This window comes from Tamandua tetradactyla, chromosome 9 (genome assembly GCF_023851605.1).
Source record: "Tamandua tetradactyla isolate mTamTet1 chromosome 9, mTamTet1.pri, whole genome shotgun sequence".
NCBI classification, from domain to species: Eukaryota; Metazoa; Chordata; class Mammalia; order Pilosa; family Myrmecophagidae; genus Tamandua; species Tamandua tetradactyla.
In genome coordinates, this window is record NC_135335.1 from 8,750,535 (window position 1) to 8,771,649 (window position 21,115).

The 21,115-nt window shown below is 57.3% G+C and overlaps 2 protein-coding genes and 1 pseudogene across 40 annotated transcripts in view; 1 reads left to right on the forward strand and 2 right to left on the reverse strand.

Moving 5' to 3' along the window:
- Window positions 1-7,005, reverse strand: part of LOC143646305 (LIM domain-binding protein 2-like) — a 64,516-nt pseudogene extending 57,511 nt beyond the window's left edge.
- The window catches only part of LOC143646594 (uncharacterized), an 80,700-nt gene extending 61,718 nt beyond the window's left edge, over window positions 1-18,982 (forward strand). For 4 of the 39 annotated variants that reach the window (XR_013157539.1, XR_013157526.1, XR_013157513.1 and 1 more), the window contains 4 exons: window positions 10,861-11,013; window positions 11,926-12,042; window positions 15,869-15,988; window positions 17,081-18,982. Coding sequence is in view for 4 of the 39 variants with exons in the window: in XM_077115686.1 (XP_076971801.1) it covers window positions 9,584-10,050; window positions 10,861-11,013; window positions 11,600-11,849 (870 nt within the window). In the remaining 35 variants the exon portion in view is untranslated. The other 35 variants (XR_013157521.1, XR_013157546.1, XR_013157514.1 and 32 more) reach the window with 31 other exon arrangements.
- On the reverse strand, window positions 10,175-20,867 carry OVOL1 (ovo like transcriptional repressor 1). Its single transcript, XM_077115691.1, has 4 exons — window positions 20,634-20,867; window positions 14,062-14,279; window positions 12,314-12,503; window positions 10,175-12,110 (listed from the first exon to the last, which is right to left on the reverse strand). The coding sequence occupies exons 1-4, from the start codon at window positions 20,731-20,733 to the stop codon at window positions 11,815-11,817; spliced, it is 804 nt and encodes a 267-aa protein (XP_076971806.1). The 5' UTR covers window positions 20,734-20,867; the 3' UTR covers window positions 10,175-11,814.
- Window positions 20,868-21,115: the final 248 nt, after the last annotated feature.

Sequence of the window (21,115 nt, forward strand, 5' to 3'; positions counted from 1 at the left end):
AAGTACAGCCAGCTCTTTATTGCCCTTGGGTCAGTCACACATCCTCACGGCCTGTTCCGGTGCCGGAGAGAGAAGGGGGTGGGAGACATGCGTTCCTGACCTTGGCATTGACAGTCTTATCTCCAGAAACAAACAGCATTCTGGCTGCTGGTGTCTCCTTGTCCCACGGAGCCTCGATCATCTCCAGGGCAACCTGCTGGGCTTCTCCACATCTCCAGCCCCTTTTCTAGGAACTAATAATAGGTGGAATGAAAATATTCTTTCCTCTGATGCCCTTTTACGAGATGTTTTCAAAGATGAGGTGGCAGGGAAATAGTTAACCCACTCACCCGCGCTGTGAGGTGTCCGAAAGGGAGCGCCACCTGCCCCAGGAGAGTGGGGAGAGCGGCTGCTCTGGACAGCCCACTTGTCAGCTGGCCAGAGTCAGGGAACATCAAGGTAACCTCAAGCCTTGTAACCCAGATAAGGTGCTTTGAGGCTGATGGTGCTGACCCGTCTGCGGGCAGGAGCAGGGGTAAAGGAGGCTGTAGCTTGGGCCAGCTGGCCCTTTCCACCCCAACTCTTCTTGGGTAACTGGTTCCTCACCACACCTGTGATATTTAGGGCTGTCCAAACTCTTCCCTCACCCCAAAACAATAATAAGAGAGTCGATTTCTTATGAGAAAAAAAAGAGATCTGTGTGTCCCACCATCCCCACGAGGGCCATTCACCCACAGGAGCGCCGCAAGGACAAAGGAATCTTCTCATGGAGGGGGCTGCAGGGAGCAGAAGGAGACTCTGGGGTAAACCCAGAGTCCAGCGGGAGTTCATTAAACTCCCGTTGAGAGGAGCCTGGCAGATGTTTTGGGTACAAGCAAAGGCTGAGTGACACGGGGAAGAGGCAGTGGTGGCCATGGAACATGAGAGAAGTTTAATTATAGGAGCTGAAAGGGATTATAAAATTCGTTTGGTTGCCAACAGGTGCTCTTAGCAGAACAAAATTGTGGACTGCTGGGCAGGTGAAGTAGGACATATTGATTGACAAAGGACTGGTAGGTAACGCACTAGAAATGAAGAGGATGGCAAGGCTTATGACCATAAACAGCTGAACGTGCCTCTTTTCCGGGCTTCAGTCACCAGAATTTGCCGATTTGATGTCAAGTCACTCATGTTCTTGGTGCTGTTAGAGTGTCTGTTGAGTAATTCGGGGCTTTAAGAAAATGTTGGCAAAGTCAGCATCCAACACTTCCACCCAGGCCCTGCTCAGGGAAGGTGAGGCTTCCTCCAGGAAGTCCCCCAGGGCCCTTCTCCGGCTTCCCAGGTGACACTCCTGTGCCTCGGCATGGTCGTCATCCTTTGGCCTGGACACTTGCCCTTTCTCCAGGCAGGCTGGGCTCCTGCCCTGGGAAGGTGTGTGAGTGTGTCTCTGCATGTGCGTGTGAGTATGTGCTTGTGTGTAAGTGTGAGTATGCATAAGCGTGCGAATGTGAGCCCAGGGGTGTGTGGGTGTGAGTATGCGTGTCAGTGTGTGTGTGTGCCTGTGTGCATGTGGTGGGGACGGCGGGGGCAGGTGGTACCCACCGGTCAGTGTGTGCCCTCAGTCGACGGTGCAGCAAGAGTGACACCAAGTGCCAGGCACAGGAGCTTGCCGGGGCACCAGGTGCCTCTGCTGTGCAAACTGGAGGAGCCGAGAGAAAAGCTTAGTTCCAGTCCAGCAGTGGTCAGCTCAATGAGAGGGTGACGAGGGCTTCCAGGGGCGAGCTGGGCGTCTGTCTCCTGCCTTCCTCATCCGGATGAGCTCTCTGGGAACTGGCTGCAGGATGGAAGCTTTCAACAGACTTTTCAAATAAAAATGAAGGTGAAATGTCTTGTTAGCTGGACGCAGAGACTCAGGTTGCCATTTCAACCCTGTTAGTTGTCCTCCGGCTTCCTCCGGAGAGTAACTGTGCCCTACCTGGCTGCAGACCACAGACCGACCCTCCTCTGTGACAGGGAGCATTACAACACTGGGTCTGTGTGTCATCCGTCATGTGGAGAGGATGGCCCATTTTCACTGACCCAGTTCTCTGGGGCTGCTCTAGAGGCTGCTCTTGAGGCGGGGTTCCCGTCGCCCCATGTCTGTCCCATCAGGCCACCAGCAGGGACCAACATATGTATTCCTGTGAGGTGGCCCACCAGTGGGGCCAGTGGTGGGAAACTCTGCCCTCGGTCTTCCTGGTTTCCAGCAAACCACTGTTGAGGGCAGAGGATTCCATGGGGCATCTGGAGAGGATGTCCACTGCATAGTTCACACCTGCGTTCCCCTGGGAAGGAGTATGGCACTGTCCCGCCAGTCCTGGTTCTCAGTTTGGAGCCTACTTGGTTGTCTTTAGATAGATAGATAGATAGATAGATAGATAGATAGATAGATAGATACACACACACATACACATATATTTTAAATATTTTTATTGAGATATTTTATGCACCCTAAAGTCCATCCAAAGTATAGAATCGGTGACTCACAATATCATTGCATAGCCTACTTGGTTTATACCTCATGGAAGATAAGGAGGGGATAGATTTGTTTGTCCAGATGCCAGCAGGCTGATGACTATCACAGAGAGAGGAGCGTCTTCCAGGCGTGGGGCCAAGGCTGATCCCACTTAACGTCTCTCTTCCTGATCTGGGAGTGCTGTCAACAGCAGGTTGATTCAAAACTGGGAGGTGTTGGGAAACCCCTTGGGCAGGAGATTTCGAAATGAGATTCTGATTTAGAAAAAATATAGTGGGGTGGGGTTCTAAGGAATGAAGGAGACAGAAAAAACTCCCATCCCGACGCCGCTGGATAGCGGGGATGAACAGAAGAGCCTAGAAGGGCCTAGAATGGAGGGAGACCAGGAACCCAGCTGAAGCCGCACAAGGCTGTTCCTAGACTGCCTCTCCCCACTCCCGCGGAGGAGGCTCCCTGAGTCTCTCCGTTCGCTGGGCAAAACCACACCTTGGATGGCACTTTCAACCCAGGGCATGCTAGCACCAGCAAGGTGGCGATAAATCGAAAGGACTCCACAGAGGAAGGGATTTTTTTGTGTGGGGTTGGGGGGTATAAGATTAGCAGGAGTATTAGAAAAAATACAGAAAACCAAATATACATGCACATTTTAGGCTTATCAGATAATTCTGAGAAAGTTTAGTGATGAAATGAGGAATTAAAAAAGTTTGTGAGCACCCAGCCACAGTGGTCCTGGGTGGGGAAGGGCAGCGCCCCACTCCCTTGTCACACAGTCCCCCTGGGCTTTAGCTCGGAACACCCAGGTATCAGGTGGCTTCTGGTGGTGAGTACCTGGACATGAATTGCACAGAGGAAGAGCTAGTGCTAGTTGGAACAGGGAAAGAAGAGCAATGAAAGCAATCCCCAAAAAGAAAAGGAGGTAAAACCCAAGGGAAGACAGGAAGGAACAACAAAGAAGAAAAGGTCTGTCATCTGAAGGACTGAAGGACTCAGGGCCGTACAGTCTAGAATCCCAGATATGACCAGTACTTAGCGAGCCTGTCAACTGATAACTAAGCCCTTTTCAGCTAGGTGGAAGGGAGAAAGTGGTGCTCTTTGAGGATGTTTGGGGCCATACTGCGGGAAGCAGTTCGTGGAGTTGTCAGTACGAGCTAACCAGTCCCGGCGAGAGGGGCTTGTGATTCATGAGTATGCTCACCGCCTCCACCCAGAAGCCATGACTTCCCCTTGTCTCGTGCAGGGTGGGGACCCATCCAACCAGAACCACCACCCAGCCTCTCCCAGTCTCCTAAAATGACAAGCCATGGCATCCTCGGTCCACCCAACTCAGCCCCCAAGCGTTTTCTGCCCAAACATCAGTAAGTAAACAGGTACAGGCAAAGGGGGTTAACTAGGGATGAGTATTATGAACTGCATCCCCCAACATTGGCTCAGTGCTGTAAACTTCAGAGCGCCTTCTTATGTGCTATCTCCATGAATCCTCACCATAAGGCCCTGTTACTGTAGCTCCCATTTGTAGGTGTTGAAATTTAATCTCAGGGAAATTCAATGGCTTCCTCAAGGTCAACTGGTAGACCCAGGATTGAGACTCACATGCTCTGACTTCAGCTCACTTGGTGCTGTCTCTGTGGTGGCATGCTCTCACACCAGAAGTCAGGGTTCCTGGAGCTCTTTCCTCCTCCTTATTCCTGCAGCCCAAGTGACCTCAAACAGTCTGTTCCCATCCCCCCACCCCCCAGCCTTCCTCTTACCCATTTCCATCCCACCTTTACTTCTATGACCATTAAACCAGAGAAGGGTATATACAGACATCAGGCAAATGGTACATTTCCCCCACCAAGAATGCTTTCAAAATCACCAAGCTTTCTTTTCACTACAGAAGCTGTATGATCATTGCAGAAAAGTACAAACTATAGACAAACAAAAAGAAGAAAATTTTAAAAAATCACAATTCTGCCACTGAGCAATAACTTCTACTCGGAACAGTGAGCTGGTAAATCTTCCATAACTTTTCTGAGACATAGGTGTCCCTGTTTTGTTTACTAAAATGGAAGATATGACCACCTCAGAATACGGTTTTGACACCTGCTTTCTTTACTTAATATATTGTAGACATTTTCTTGTTATTAAATTTTATATCATGTTTAGTAAATACATAATACTTCATGATCATTTTTAATGGTACTCTACAGTTAAACATTTAGATTGTTTCTACTTTGCCAATACTTTAACCCGTTTTATCATTGACTTCTCTTTATAGTTAAAAGGTGGTTGATTTTTATTTTATTTTCTTTGATTGTGAATGAAGTCATATTTTCCCCAAATGATTTTTATCATTTGAAATTTTTAATGAATAACTCATCCATATTATCTGTCAATTTTCCATGGCATGTGTTTTTTATTGATAAAAAAGAACTCTATATTAAGAAGGCTAAAATCTAAAACAGGCTAAAAATGTTACCTGCTAAAGACTCATTTGGACATCCGCTATTCCAGAATCGCTCTGAATTTGTGTACAAGTTGATTTCTCCTGCCTCTCCCACCCAGACCCCTGATTCTTTGCTCTTTTTTTCTACTCCTTTCTCTTTGACAAAATCTCCCCAGTCTGTGCATCTTAGTGTAAATTCCAAACTCCAAACGAGGGCATGTTGGTGAGGGTTCCCCATCCAGTGCTCATCCCAGAAGCACCCTGGCCTCCTTTGGGCTCCATTAGGGCTGCCTGAGATTTGTGCACTCACCTCCCATCTGCCCAGACCCTCCCCTCCTCCCCCTTCTATGGGCTGCTGCCCCCATGGGGGTGGGGAGGCTCTGCCAGAGGTTCCTGCAAAAGGCTCCAGAAATCCCTGAGCCTCTTAGAACTTTCTAGAAGAATCGTGAAACCGTGTGGGGATATTGGAGTCAGAGGGAATCCTTTGGTGGGAGGTGGGTGGCCCCCCCACTCTCCAGGGGCCCCGGGGCACCGAGCCGGGCGCTGACGGCGGGCGCGCACGGGTGCCCTGGGCAGCGGGGCGCAGGCAGCCTCCCTCTTCCCGAGTCTCAAGGCAGTTGGGTCCGCTCCTCTGCCCTGTTATTACCGCTGGCAAGTTCGTTTGTGCCTCAGGCGGAAGGGACGCAGGTCCTTCCAGTTCTCCAGGTCTCCTTCAGCAACTCATCCGCTGCCTGCGCGTGGGGAGGGGGAGGCGCCGGGGCCTGTTACCCGGAGTGCCCGAGCTCGTGCGGGGGAGGCAGGGAGGGGACCGGGCAGGAGCCGGCTGGACTGGTCCAGCTGAGGTGGCGGGACACGATGAGTTTCTTACGCGATCACCGCTCTGGAAAACTGGGACTGTAGGGAGGGGCGCAGGGTGGGGGCGGGGCGAGCGCTGGGCCCAGCGCACCTGTGGGTTTGGAATGTCCCGGCCCTTCCCAGATTCCCCTAAGCCCTTCCCGGTGCTCGCCCCGCTCCCGTCCCTCTCCTGCCCTTTCTCCCAGTTAGGAATATTTAAGACAGCGGTGGCTGCCATTTAACAGGAAACAACACAGCGGGCATTCCTGGGGCCCGGGCTAGGCCCTGCCCCTCTTGGCTCCCCAGAGGTCTTTGGCTCATCCCTGCAGTTGGGCCCAGGGGTCTCCCGTCTCTTCCCTCGGTTTCCACGTGTTTCCTGGGCCGGCAGTGGTGCCCTGGAGTGCCCCGGCTTGCAGCCAGGCGGCTCCGCCAGGTCATACACGGCAACTGACCTCGGTCAGCTGTTTCTTAACCTCTTTAGGTTTGACTGTCCTCGTCTATAAAATGACAATAATGGTGCCAAGCTCTCAGGCTAGTTGGAATGAGTTCCCCTGCCCAATACCCTGGATAGATGTGGGGGAGGGGAGTGCTCAACTGTGCGCCTGTCCCCTCTCCTGTCTCCATTCTGTTGATATTGGGAGACATTTGGGAGCTTAGGCCATCTCTCCCGCGAGCCCCGGGACAGCCTTGCCCCTTCCTGCTGCCCTCTGTTGTCACCCAGTGTGCAGCCATCTGTTCCCCTGCGTGGAGGGCAGGGACTGGGCTGTATTGCTCGTGGTGTACCTGATGCCTCCGCAGACCGCATGGTCCAGAACAGAAGCATCCAGAAACTGAATGATTGAAGGACGGAGTGGGAAGGATCTCTGTTTCCAAGAGAAAAGAGCCCAAACTTTAGTGTCCACAGACTTGGTGTCAGATCCTGCTTTCGTCACTTACGTGGTGCATGATGTCGAGCAAGATGTTTAATCCCAACTCTCAATTTCTTTGTCTAAAAATAGGAACTATAATAGCTACCTCCTTGGGATGTTGTGGGCATCAGAGATGAGGTCAGAAAGAAGCCAGCATGCTGCTACCTCGTGTAGTAGGCGCTCAGCAAATGGGAGCTGCTGCCTGGCACGTAGTAGGAGCTCAGCAAATGGGAGCTGCTGCCTGGCATGTAGTAGGAGCTCAGCAAATGGGAGCTGCTGCCTGGCACATAGAAGGTGCTCAGCAAATGGGAGCCACTGCCTGGTGCATAGTAGGCGCTCAGCAAATGGAAGCTGCTTCCTAGCATGTAGTAGGTGCTCAGCAAATGGGAGCTGCTGCCTGGCACATAGTAGGTGCTCAGCAAATGAAAGCGACAGGTGGTTGTGTATGTGTATGCCCAAAACACATGTTCGCTCCCAGGACTCTCAGTCAGGAGCATCCCCTCTTGATTTGGTCTCACCCCCTGTCCCAGATGCCGTGGTCCCTGTCGTAGAAAATGAGACTTGCTGCTGTGAGATTAATGGGCAGCATCACCAGGCCCTGCCTAAACCCACCCTTCGGCAGTGTCCTGTCAGCACATGTCCTCAGAGCCCACGGATGCCTTCCCAGGGGACAGAGGTGGGGGGCACGGACTGATTGGATATGGGAGCTACAGAGCATGGAAAGGTTAGCCTGGAGACCAGGGGGACGGGACTACCGAAACAGACTAGGAAATTGGGACGGGGGCCTCACATGAGCATGAAGACATGTTGATTTGGAACATGCTGGGTCTATGGAGAGGGTGGGCCGTTCTAGGTCACACAGCTGCCCGAGGGAGTGGTCTTGTCCTGGGAGGCCCCAGAGGACAAGAAAGGGTGATGACAGTGCAGGGAGCCCCTGCCCACAAGTCCAGGCACCCATTACCCCAAACCAAGAGTGTGGGTACAGCCTCCCAACCGATCTCACTGTGACGTCTTCTTTTCCTTTCTTTTCTGTTCCCTGCATTTCCTCCCTGGCTGGTGCCTTCCTGGGAATGGTGATTAGGTCCCCAAGTCATGGCCACAGCCCATCAGCCTGACCTTATAGAATTTCATGATGGAACGAGCCTTGAAGATGACTGCCAGACTTCTGTCCGAGGTTTAAGATCCCTAACAAATGGCTCCTGGCCTCTGCCTGCAGCCTTCCCGTGTCGGTTCTGGGGCTTCCCCTCGGAAGCATCTGTCCCCACCTACTACTCACCTTCTTCCCTCTCTGGAGCCACCTGGAGAGAGCCCATCCCCTCTTCCTCAAGCCACAGTCAGGCTCCCACAGAGGACCTCCGCCGGGCCTTTGCCCTCCTTGTCTCTGCTGCAGCTTGTCAGTGAAGTTCCCTGAGAGTTTTATCTAGCTGGGGTCTAGAGACATGAAATCTCTGTAACAGGAAGGGACTCTAGAACCCTTGAGACCACTTGGTCCTGTAGCTGCGGGAACCGAGAGGTCAGATGACATGGCCAAGGTCACAGACAGGGCTGGAGGTGGGCTGGGCCCCCACCCTGCCTCCCCCACCCAGAGACGCCTCTCCCTGCCATGCAGACCCTGGAGACCACAAGTGGCCCGAGGTCATATTAGCTTTTTTTTTGGCAGCTCCATCTCCCTGTTGATGTATTGAGCCTCTAGTAAACTAACCCCCTTAAACTGTTTTATAACTTTATTTTGCTCTGATTGTAAAAATAATATATGATCATTATAAGAAAATTTAAGAAATACATAAAAACATAAAGTTAAAATCTTACTAGCACTTGCTGATGATGTAAAGTTTTCCCACCCTACACTGGCAGCTTTTCTCTTTTTTTCTTTTCAGATGGGCAGGTACCAGGAATCAGACCTGGGTCTCCAGCATGGCAGGCGAGAACTCTGCCACTAAACCACCGTGGCCTGCTAGCTTTTCTCTTTTAGGTGTAAGATAGGCCTTTTTACCTCTCTCCTTTTTCATATTGTCTTGCTAAGTCCCACCCACCTTTCCTATCTCTCAGAATCTTTTCCTGTCTTCTTCTGGGCACCTAGGCGGTACTCAAAACCAAAAACAAAAACCCGTGTTCTCAATGAATGAATGAAGCAACAAGTAAGGTTCCCACCCAGATGGCTGATCTAATGCTGAGAACCTCTGGCCTACCCCACACTGCATCTCTCTTCTGAGTCTCTGGTCCTTCCCCAAACACCCTCCCTCCTCCTCTGCCCTGTTTAGATCCTCAGTTCCTCCAGGAAGCGTTCACTGCAGAAACGCTCCTTTCTGTGAGTCTGTGGCATTGTGTCTGGCCACGCCATTTGTCCTCTGTTATAGGCTGACAGGGAGTGGTCTCTCTCCTCCACTTGGGCCTCATTTCCCAGTCAATTGAGAGCCGTCTGTGCTTCTCTTGTTTCTCCCACAGCACCCTACTGAATCTGGAGAACATTCTGGGCCCTTGAGATGTGCCTGTCTGGCCAGGGAAGGGCTCTGGCTCTTTTGAGGACTCCAGAGAGCTCTTGGGAGGAGAGAGCAGAGGCCCGAATAAAGCCCCAAAGCCCTCCACCCCAACCCTCCCTGGTCTCCTGGGGGTTCGTCCAGTTTGCTGGGAGTTTGTCCTTTCTCGGCAATTAATTGTCTGAGTTCCCAACAATGGGCTATGGCTGATCTTGGCCCACGCTAAAGTGGCACTCAGTCGGACCTTCAAATTGGGAGGCTTCTAGAGATGGGAGAAAGCCTGTCTGGCTATTTAAAGAGACTTGGGGAGAGTTACAAGTTCTTTCCAAATCTCTGGGCTTCTCGTGGGGAGATTTAGAGAGGGCAGTCAGTGTTTCCCTTTCTTACCAAATTTTTCTCATGCCTCCTGGAAGGTAATCCAGCGGCAGAGGCCTGGGAGCCCTCTTCCTCCTGCAGCTGGCTGCTCATGGTGGAAGAGCCCTCACCTGAGATTCTGGTCCACGTAGGGGATGGCGAGACCAGGCAGTTTCTACATTTCCTAGAGCCTCCCGCTAAGTCCTCTCCCCGTTCCCATGAGGCGAAATGGCGGTGCCGCTGCACAGACTGGAGCGCAGTGGCTGCTGGTGCTACCTTCACTGCCTGCCAGCCGTGGGACTTTGGGCCAGTTACCCAACTTCTCTCTGCCGCGTGGCGGCGTCAGCAGCTACCCTGGAGGGTGGATGGAGGACTGAGGGAGCTGATGCGCTGGAGGTGTGGCCTGATGTGGGCTTGTTGGGACGCGGGGGCTGCAGGGGCTGCAGGGGCGTCAGGCAGATGCAAGACAGACGAGGGAGGCCCCTGTGGGAGCCATGCACCTGGTACCTGGAGCCAGATGCTACACAGGCCCCTTCACCTTTCCGGGCCAGGCGCCTGTCTTTACCCACTGGCAAAGAGGTAAAGCTTCGAAGAGAATTGATTGTTTGTTTTGATTAATTGCCCTTCAGGCAAAAGAAAGAGGCCTATTAGACCGAAAACCAACCAAACAAAAACCAAAATAAAACAGAAAAGTAGCAAAGGGTAGAAGTTCTCTGATTTTAATAGTTGCGGGAAAAGTTATAAAATAAAACAGACAACACAGAGTCTTATGACTCCCTCGGGTGGATATCGAACTCGTGGGTCCAGGAGTGTAAACAAAAACAGAGCTTCCAGATCATGTTCTTTTATAACTTCCAAAATACAGCATTGTACAGACACTTGCAAAAATAATAATAATAATAAAGTCAAGTGAACAGCGGTCTGCGGATGCAGGCTGCATTTAGTTCAGGAGCAGAGGACAGGGCGAGGGAAGCCAGGAGAAGGCTCCTTCTTTCCTGAGGCCTGGATAGGGACCCCAAGGCTGGTCCTGCTTAGGGGGTGGCTTCAAGGCACTGGCTGGCCCTCTGGCCCCGCCTGTCCATCTCTCCCCCCGTGACCCACATGACACAGACCCAGAGTGTTACTTGAGAGACAGCTGCAAAGTGTGATGACTTTCCTTTTATCAGGAGGCAACCCAAGCGAGCCCGGGAGACCTTGCCCATTCCCTCAGGCACAGCCCAGAGATGCTGCTCAAAAATCCCCAGCCTTCCAAACCCCCGCCTGGCCATTTGCAAAACAGCCAGAAAAAAAAGGCCAAACTAAAATCTGTTAACCATCTAGTACTTTCTTCCTCTAGGGTTTCTGATGTGTTTGCCGATTATCCCCATTTTTTGTTTTTTTACTGCCTAGGGTTTATGACTCGATCAGGCAAAAAGCGGCCTTGGGGTCTGGCCCTGCACCCTTCTCAGGACTTCAGGCAGTAGACTGGGCCTGCCTAGAGCTCAGCATCCCATTGTGCTCACCTTTAGAGCCGCAGCTGACAGGTGCCCGGCCTCTGGGAGGGTGAGTTCCTCTGATCCCGAGTAACCTGGAGGCTGCCCTGGAACAGCCAGGGAAGGAGGCAGAGCCACAGGGGAGGGAAGAGGGGAAGTTCCGTGTGCTGTCCGGCAGGAGGGGAAGAGCAGAGCACGCAGTCTGGCCTTCAGGGCACAAGCTGGGGATGGTCGTAGGTTAAATATACCGGGAGGTGTGTGGGCTGGGCGGTGGGTCAGGGCTAGGGCACAAAGGAGGGGTGAAATGTCCAGGATAAATAGAACCACGTGGGGATGGAGAAAAGCCAGCTCCATGCCCCTCTTAAAAACAGTTGCCATAGGCACCAAAAATATATTAATATCTGTACATTTGTCATCTTTAAAAAAGGAAATAAAACCTCCTTGGCACCTTGTAGTTGATATCTGCAAAATGAGGTGATCTGTGGAAAGGCCGCCTGTGTGCACGCATGCACGCATGCATGTGTGCACACACACACCCACGGCTGGGCCCCGTGTGTGCATTTCCCTGTCGGAAGCGCTGAGCCTCCCGGCAGCCCTGAGCATTCAACACAGTGAACAGGGGGCTATCGCCAGCTTCCCACTGGTGCCCTTTGCAGGTGTTTGGACTCCACCGCCCGGGGGGACCAGCAGCGCCCACCCTGTGCTCTGGAGGGCGGGGGCAGCAGGGCCACCCCCCCCCCCCCCGGAGGAAAGTCCTGCCACTGGGGGAAACCGTGCCTGCTCCCTGGGCCTGCCGCTCCCACTGGGGCGCATCCATGCGCTCGTCCTCCCAGGCTCAGCCCCCTGAGAGGGAAACATCCAGGTGGGCGGCTCAGAGGCGGGGGCCGCCCTGCAGCAGGGAGGTGACCGTGGTCTGCAGGGCCGCAGCCACCTTCTTGGAGGTCTTGCGCAGCAGCGGGCTGTCGGGGTGCTGCTCCTTCAGGTGCAGGATGTGACCCTCCTGGCTCTCGGACGTGCAGCCGCACTCCTCGCACACGTAGAGCTTGGCCCGGCGCTCCTTGTAGGCGTACTTCTGCTGCACACCGTGGATCTTCTTCAGGTGAGACTCCAGGGAGCAGCGCTGGGTGAAGGCCTTGTCGCACAGGCTGCACTTGTAGGGGCGCACGCCTGTGGGGGGCAGGGGGGGAGCGTGGGTCGGGGCTGGGGCAGAGGCAGCAGCGCCCCCAGCCCGTCTCGCACAGGGCCTGCTGCCAGCCTGCGTCCTGGACACAGGGAGGAAAACCCTGCCCCGAGCCCTAAGATGCCCTCCCAGGCCACTGGGGCCCGGAGGAGAGATGCGCCGGCAGGGCCGGGCCGGGCGGCCCCCTTACCCGTGTGGGTGCGGACGTGTCTCTTGAGGTCAAAGGTGTCGTTGAAGCCCTTCCCGCAGTAGGTGCAGAGATGCCTCTTGACGTCGTTGTGGCACTTCATGTGGCGGTTCAGCATGCGCTGGTAGGTGAAGGCCTTCTGGCAGATGGGGCAGGTGAAGAGGTCCCCGCTGGGGCCGTCCCCCAGGGTCACCTGCAGGCGAGGGAGGTGTCTGAGACGGGCACCCAGCTGCGCAGCTTTGCAGGGCACCAGCGCCAGCCCCTGCGGGAAACAGTGCCCGCGCTCCCTCCAAGGCCACATCTCCAGGCCATCTGCTTTCACGGTTCAGGGGTGTCAGGGCTGGAAAGGACCTTAGGGTCACCTGGCCCGGCCATCTGCTGGCGACCGAGCCAAACTTGTCTCTACTTTCTGCTCATCCATGGGAGTGGGCCTGGTGTAGCTTGGTTTGAATGCCTTGGTCACCTATGACCCTCTTTGTCTGTAAGCCTTTTTCATTTTTTTTTTTTTAATTATGGAAAATGTCAAGCGTATATACAAAAGTAGAGACTAGTATCGGGGGCCCCCGTGCCCTGCTACTTGGGCCAGACTCACTCTGCCTTTGCGTCCCCCTCTTCTCCCTGCACCCCCGCCCTGGATGATTTTGCAGAAATCCTGGATGCCACTCTACATCCCTTAAAGGACGCTGCCCAGAGGACTCGCAGCAATTGTCCAGGTGCAGCTGGCCAGCACAGGGCGACGTGCGGCCCGATGCTCCACTTCTGGTCACATCCCTGTGGCTGCTTGGGCTCTGTGGGTGGCCCTGTCACTGGCAACGCCCTGGCACTCGGCACACACCCTCACGCCACCCCTCCCTCCTTCGGGGCTTGGGGCGCTGGCCGTTGGGCACCTGGGCAGATGTCCCTTGTTGCCAGTTATCAAGACCCTTTGGGGTCAGGACTCAATTCTCTAGCTCAGCTGCTGTCCTGCTCCCTCTGTCCTCTGACTGGTCCAGGTCCTCCCTGTACCCAGGGACTCCTGGGCTAGGAGTAAAGGCAGTGGGGTTAGGGGCTGTTCTTCCCTCTCCCCTGCCCTCTGCAGGGCCTCTGTGGGGGAAAGGAAAGAACAGCATTCCATCCCACTGCCACTTTTGGCACGTAGGGTAGCACTCTGAGCACCCTTCCCTGAGAACTCTGCTGGCAGAAGCTTCTAGATCTTGGAGCTTTCAGGAACGCAGACCCAGCCAGGGATGGCCCTTGAAGGCTGGGGTATTTCTGTTGTGTTACGGACCCCTGAGCGCAGTGGGCTTGCTCAGCCTGGCCCTGCCCTCAATGGGAGGCCACGGACCCTGACATGGGGGTTGAAAAGGTCAACCTGGGCTCAGTGGCACTCACTGGGCACATGCCCCAGGGAGGGTTAACGACCGTGTCGCTGCCAGAGCACATTTTCACCCACTAGATGATGCTGAGCGGGGCTCACACCTCGCCTCCTTTCCTAGGGCTTCTGCATGAGGATGGGCTTCATTGCCTCTTTTGGCCAGAAATTAAATTAAGAAACCCCTGGATGTGGACTCCAAGGGCTTAGGTGCCATCAGAACCTGCTGCTTCTCCCCAGTGAATGGCCTTCCCGCTCGAGACTTCTTCCTCTCCTTGTCCGCCCACATCCGGGCTCCGGCTGGGCTCATCCCCCTGCAGTCCTCCATCCACACCCTGACTCAGAGCCAGACCCTGGCCCTGACACGCGCCGCTGGCCTTGGTGCGCGGGAGGGAATTACCTTCATCTTGGTGCGCAGGAAGCTGTGGTCTCGGCCCTGGGGTTCCGCCAAGCGACCCACGTCTTCAGAGGGCAGCTGGGCCACTGCGCAGGGCCCCGGGGCCACGCTGTAGCTGGGGTCCCGAAGGCTCATGTCCAAAGCCAGTGGGCAAGAGGGTGGTTCGGCCATGGATGGCTCCGGCTCTTGGTAGGGCTGCGGCAGGCAGAAGCCCAGGCTGACTGGGGAGAGGAGAGGACCCAGGTGAGGGCCTGGGGTGGGCATGGGGTGGGGTGGGGGACGAGGGGCCAGTGGGGTCCCAGGAAGGCGTCCCCGCCTCGAGCTGGCCTGGCACCTGGAGCCTGCACCCCTCCCTCTCTGGGCATGCAGCCGAGCAGGGCTGCCCCAGCCCAGCGCATGCTGCACTTCCCTCCCCCTCCCACCCCATTAAGCTAATTACAGGTGACGCCAGCCAAGCAGCGCGGCCCACAGGCCTGCCCACTGAGTAATTTGTGTCTTAGCGGAACTGGGAGGACCCAACCTGCCCTGCCAATTACCCCTCCGGAGTTGTCTGCGTACCCCACCCGGGCCTGTCCCTCTGCATTCCAGGCCTCATACCCGCTCCTGCAGGGCAGAGGGCACCCCGGCCGGGCCTGGCCCCAGGGGCAGTTCGTGGGGATTCACCCTCGCCCCGGGAGGGTCCCTGGGGATCTGTACCTGTCCGAGCCCCTCCACCAGGCAGGTTTAGTAGCTGGCCTTGGAGAGGGTGGGCGGGCCTCAGGGCCTCCCCCACACCCCCGGCTCCGGGGCTCCCCGCCAGGGCTGGGCCCCCGCTCTGCACGCAAACAGGTCGGCTGGGCGGGCCAGGGAGGAGGTCAGGGAGCAGCAGGTGGACGCAGCCTAACAGTGCCCTGGCGGCCTGCCCAGCGCTTACGCAACCCGCTCCCCCGCCGGGGACCGCTGGCCGCAGCGGGGGGTGGGCCGGGCTCCCTCAGCGGGCGGCCCCGATACCTGGCGGCCCTAGGACGCGGCCGCTCCCCTGGCAGGCACCTCACATTAAACGGGCCCAGGGAAGCAAGATGGGAGGGCGGGGAGCTCTTCTGAGTGACACGGAGCTGACAGGTCTCCCAGTTGACAAGAGCTGCAGCGCACGATCTAATTTTTCAGCTTAGTTACTTTTCTTCCCAAATGCCAAAGTTCTGCGTGGGAAACCTATCAGCGAGGAACACGGCCCAGCCTTCAGAAGGAGACCCTGAGAGGCTCCTTGGAAGGGAAGGATGAGCAGCTTCCGAGAGAGGGGCTTGGGCGGCGGATTTCGGATGGCAGCACTGGAAGGGGCTGCACCCCATCCCCTCCCCAACCGCTGAGACAGGCACAACCAGGGCCTCCCTCCTTGGGACCCAGTGGGTGGTCGCAGGTGGACAGACGGGGTGGTGGGGAAGGCGGGAGGAGCAGAGTCATGGAACAAGGTAAAGACGAAAGCACCAGAGTTTCAGGAGAGGCCCCAGCTCTCGCCCCCTCAAAACACAACAAAGGTCTGACGGGAGAAGAATGCGCCTGCCCGCCGCCCAGAACCCGTTCTGCTGGCACTGGCGTCCGTCTGTCCGGGCGACTTTAATGAGCCACCTCATTCCGGGAGTTGATTCACCCGCGCCGGGCCCCAGCCTGGCCTCTGGGCTGGCGCCAGGCCCCGGTGGTCGGGGCTGGGGGTGGGGGGCCGGGGGCGGGCATGGTGTGTGTCAGTGCTGGCAGCTTCGATGCCAGTCTCCCAGCTGTGGAAGGTCACGGCCAGGGTGCAGCACTGGACGAGAACCCCCGTTTCTCCATCCAGGTGGAGACCTACAGGACGCCCTGCCTTCCTGTCTTGCAGCTTTGGAGAGTGTAATGGGGATCCCAGATGTGGAGCCCGGCTGCCCCACCTCTGAGCAGCAGAGGGAGGAGGCTGCGGCAGGTGAGGGCCTGCTGGTCTCAGCGCTAGATGGGCTGTCCCGCTGGGTTCCCTTGCTCCGCTAGAGGAGAGGCCTTGGGCTCCAAGCAGGTTTGGGGAGAAACCTCTTTGCTTGGCCTGCCTCTCCCCCTTGCACACAAACCTTGATAGGACAGCAGTCCCAAGGACCAGGGCACAGGGAGTGAGCTTGCCCAGGCTGCACCCCTGAGCCAGGGGCGGGGGAGGCTGGACGAGCAGTGCCCTGGTGGCCAGGGAGGGGGTACTCACCCCGGACACACACATACACACCCGCCTGCCTGCCTGCCACCCCCGTGGGTGCACTGGGAGTGCTCTCGGCGTCTGCACCTGCCAACGGGTGTCATTGGGTGGCAGAGGGCAGGACGCAGAACTGGCTGGGCCCCTGCTTGTGCTGCTCTGTCCCCTAATTAGATGTTTCCAGCAAGGTGGCGGCCTCGGTGGCTACTTATCGCCTGCCCATGGCCAGGAGTGTGGCAAGGCCAAACCATCCAGCCCTCTCCCTACCCCCTCAGGGGGCTGCAGGTCCCCTTCCTTTTGACCTGACTTGTCTGGGCCTGGATGCTGTGGAGGGCAGGGGCCCAGAGCAGAAAATGAGGCAGGAAGGGGCTGCCCCTTGACGCTTAGCACATCCCCTCCAGGATGGCTTGAGATCTGCAGGTCCAGAGGGTTGGACAGAGCACCAGGTCATGCAGCTCTTCAGGAAGCGCCAGTGAAACAGCTGGCAGGGTACTGGGCCTCCTGGGTCTCCCTGCTGACCACACTAGGTGAAGGATGGCAAATGGGAGCCCGTGGGTCAGCACAGCCCGGGCTGGCTTTAGGCAGCCTTGTACCCTTATCAGGAAGGGCAGGGGTCCCCGGGCGCTTCCCCTCCAGCGCCTGCAGCTCAGCTAGCAAGGAAGCCTGCGCCAGCCAACTGGCAGAGGCAGGCAGCCCTGCACACACAATGGGCCTGTCTCTCAGCCTTTTGTCTCCAGTCTGTGAAGTGCCAAGAGTTTTTCTCTCAGGCAGTATCTTTTCCCCCTTTCCCAACCGCTTTTCATAATGAAGCTAAAACCGTGCACTCGGCCCTCACACCAGGGTGGACGCCACGCGCTGCCAGGATCCGGGCTTCCTTTTGCATCCTTCCCATTCTCCCAGTGGCGCCGGCCTGGGCACACCTGGCGGATACCATGAAATACTTGTTGCGAATGAACAAGATTTATATGCAACTTGCCATCAACGACAGCCAGCCTTCGCTGCCCGTGTTCAGGGAACTCAGCCTCACTGCTTCTCTTTCTGGGACAATAGCCTGGCGATCTGCCTTGGGACACCCAAGAAACAAAGAGCTCAGTGGCTTGGATGAAGGCACCCAGGTGGGACAGGAGGAGTCCCTCGAGCCCGGGCCCAAGGGGTTCTTCTGTTCTCACCCCCTGCCTGGCTGCCTGCTGACACTGCCAGGCCCTGGAGATCACAGCAAGCATCAAACCCTGCCCAGGAATTATTAGAATAACCATCCGAAGCCTAATCTCTCCTGCCCCCACAGAACCCTGGAGTCCAAGCTAAGTTTCTAAAGCCCTCCCAGCTCACCCTGGGAAGGACGCTGCTCACGTCCCCACACCACCTAGCGGCCGAGCCAGACTGAGCCTTGCTGCAGGAAAGTCAGGCCAGTCTCCCACCGCTCAGCCCAGCGCACCTCCTCTGGGTGGTGCCTCTGCTGACAAGCCAGCAGGATAGGCTGCAAGGGCCAGACCAGCAGCTCTGGAGGAGCCTGGGAGGTGTGGGTGGTCGGGGGCCTGGAGGAGTCCCCAGCAGCCCCAGGCTGGGAGAACTTCACTGCCGTGTCCAGGCTCATTTCTCGCCCAGCGCCTTCCCTTCCCCTTCCTGGGCAGGGGCTGAAGAAGCAGGTGCCATCCCTATTCTACCAGCCAGGGAGCCAGCACGTCCCTTCAGCCTCTGCTCTCAACAGGCAGTCACTCCACTGTCAACACTGGCATGACCAAGGCCAACAGCATGCCCAGACGAGGGGTGGCGGCAGGGCCCAGGGCTCTGGGCCTCTCACCCAAATAGGTGGCTGCGTAACCACGAACCCTTACAATTCTCCAGGGTGGATGGAGCCACCTCCCCAGCCCACACGCCCACTGCCAGAATTTTCCTCAGTTTCGGGAGGAGAGTGAGGCCGAGGAAGAAGATTCTGCGGTCTAAGTGGGAACCTCTAGATCCTCTCCTGCGCCTCCAGGAGAAGGGCTGCTGTGACTGTCCGGGCTGCCGGACTGGGCCCAGCATTTCCACTCAGAGAACCTGCTCCTTCCAGGCCGTCTGTGAGCCTCGAGGGTCTCCCGGGACCCTGAGGGGGAAGGTTAGAGCTAGAGGCCTTCGCATTCCCCAGACCCCGCCGTGCCCCCCAGTGGGACAGGGTCAGCGCCTCGCTGGTCACAACGTGCCGGGCCTTGAGTCTGTGAAGCGGATGAAGGAGCTGTGCCGAGCCGGCTGCTGGGGTCATGGCTGGCTGGTGATGGAATGGCCAGGCCACCTGGGGCAGCTGAGCATGGGCCCGGAACATTCCCTTTCTCACTTCCAACTCCACTGGGAAAACTCTCCAGGGAAACACAAGGGTTTTTTAGAGGTAACATTAGGTACCTTAACCGCTCCGCTTTACTTGACCCCACCGGCCCCCCCTCACCCCTTGCCAGAGATGGGGGCAAAATCTCACTTGCCCCCTCGAGTTTTGACTCCCACCCCCCCCATCAGCCTGATCATCCGAGCTGCCCACACATCTCTGCTCACCTGGAGGCCCTCCCCAGCACCCAATGGGGCTGCCCCTGGGGTGCGGGGCTCTTGCCCCCCACTTGCACTCCAGGCTACCCGGAGCTGCATCGGGGAAAATCACTAGAGTGCAAGGAAGTCAATGATTTGAACAAACGGAATTTCTTTGTCCTTTTTAAAAGTCAACACTTGATCTGTTACTGATTGGGATGTGAAATAAAACTAAAAATAACAGCACACGGTGTCTCATTCAAGGCTCAGCTCACCTTTACCACAGTCCAAGTTCAATTTATCAGATCCCAAGGAGCAGCTTAGCAGCAAGTCAAACACAGGTGAGGGAGGAGGTAGGGGCAAGGAAAGTGGGCTCCCCGGGGCACCCCCTCAGGAGGTGGGAACCAGCCAGCTCACCCGCAAACTTGGCAAAGCAAGAAACCCTAGACGGAATCCTGGTTCGCTCTAATCCCCCTCATGTGGCCAGGCAACTCGCGTGCCTTTTTGACTCAGTTTCCCCCCCTGGGGCCATTAGGGACTTCTGGCACATTGCCTTGCTTTAAAGATGAATGATGCAGAAGGCAGGCTTGAGGGAGGGGCAAGCTCTGAAACTGCCCTGCCAATGCCATCCGTCATCAGGTCCTGTCCCTTCCGGCCACAAAGACCTCGGCACTCCACACACGGTCCCTAACAGTGTATTCAAAGGGGAAACTGAGGCAAGAGCCCTTACAAGGCCCCTCACCACCCCCCATTTCACCACCTTCCTAGGAGGCCTGGGGCGGTGCCAGGGTTCTTGGCAGATCAAGGGTCAGAGTCGGTTGGTTAATTACAACCTCTCCACCCCCCCTCCCCGTGGAGGCGCTGGGCAGGATGTTCAGTTCTCCCCCACCCCCAGGCCGCTGGAGGGGGGCTTCGGAGGGAACTTGGTTTTCTCTCCACCCTAAGTTTTGTTGGGAGAGCAAGGAGGCCAGAAGGAGGGAGCAGAAGTGTTCTCAGGGCTCAGAGAGGAAGATGCCAGGGGAGGAAGAACCAAGAAACAACTGGAGTTACTCATTCAAAGTTGACTCCGACGCTGTCAAGGCGTCTTCCAAAAATTAACCGGAAACACCGGCTTCCCTGGGGCTCGGTCGCCCCGCTGTGGGGTGGGCCCCTTAAAATCACTTTTCTCTGAACGCTGTGTCCTCTGCAAGGTGGACGGGAGAACGCTTCTAACAGAGAGACCTGATCCCACCTTCGCCTTAACGATGAGCGGGGCGCCTTCCCCACTGCCTCGGCGCTCCGCGGGCCCGCGGCCGGGAGCCCCCGGTAAACTCGGGGAGCCCTGCGCCCCACCCCGCCGGCCCGGTTCTCAGCAACCTCGGCCGCACCTCCTGGCCATCAGTTTTGTCGGGCAGGGGGAGCCAGCTCTTACGTTTAGCATAAATCTCGGCCGAAACTCCAGCTCGGCTCCCTGCCCCCCAAAATGGCATCGCTCCAATGCCCTCCTCCCGCCTCATAAAAGTCCCGGCTTTCTGGATTTACGATGCGAGAGCGGGGGGTCGCCCGAGCGGTGACACACCCCGTTGCCTCCCCTGCGCCGCGGCTCGGGCCCGTGGAGGGGAGGGCAGAGGCACGCGGGCCGGAGACCCCTGCCCCCAGCCCCGCGCCCGGGCACGGCCCCGTCCCCGCCCCCACCCGGCCGCCTCCTTCCGCCGGCCCTGCCCTTCCCCCCGCAGCCCCGGGGTCGGCCGAGCCGCGGGTTAACGGGGCCGCGGCCGCTTAAACATTAAATCCCGGCGCCCGCCGGCGGTATCCACATAACCGCCCCCGGCGCTGCCCGCTCTCCCCTCCCAGGAGGCGGCCGCCCCAGGCGGGCGTGGGGCCCCGGGGGGCTCCGGGCGCGGAGGGGGCCCCTCACCCGGCACGTAGATCTCGCCGCGCTCCTCGTCGGGCAGTTCGCTCCAGTTGCGCTTGCACGTGGAGACGCACGGCTTCTTCACCAGAAACGCGCGAGGCATTTTCCAACCCTGTCGCCGCGCGCGGTCCGCTGCGGAGCCTCGGGTCCCGGGTGGTGGTGGCAGGGAGTGGTGGGGGGCGGCCCTCCTGGCCCGGGCCGGGACGGGTTGAGTTGGAGGCGGGGGCACAAGTCCGGGAAGGAGTCGCCAAAGCGCCGCCACGGGCCGCCGAGAGCCCGCGCCTCGGAGCGCGCGCGCCCGCTGCCAACTCCGCGGAGCTGTCGTCGAGCTTCCTCGCCACCGCGTCCCTTGCGGCCAGGTGCAGCGGGCTGGCGACGGGGGAAGCGGCGGGTCAGCGTCTCCCGGCTCGACTGGCGTCCCCCGCGGCCGCTCGGGAAGTCTTAAAGTACGATCCGGACCGACGGGTTCACGCTTTATTGGCTCG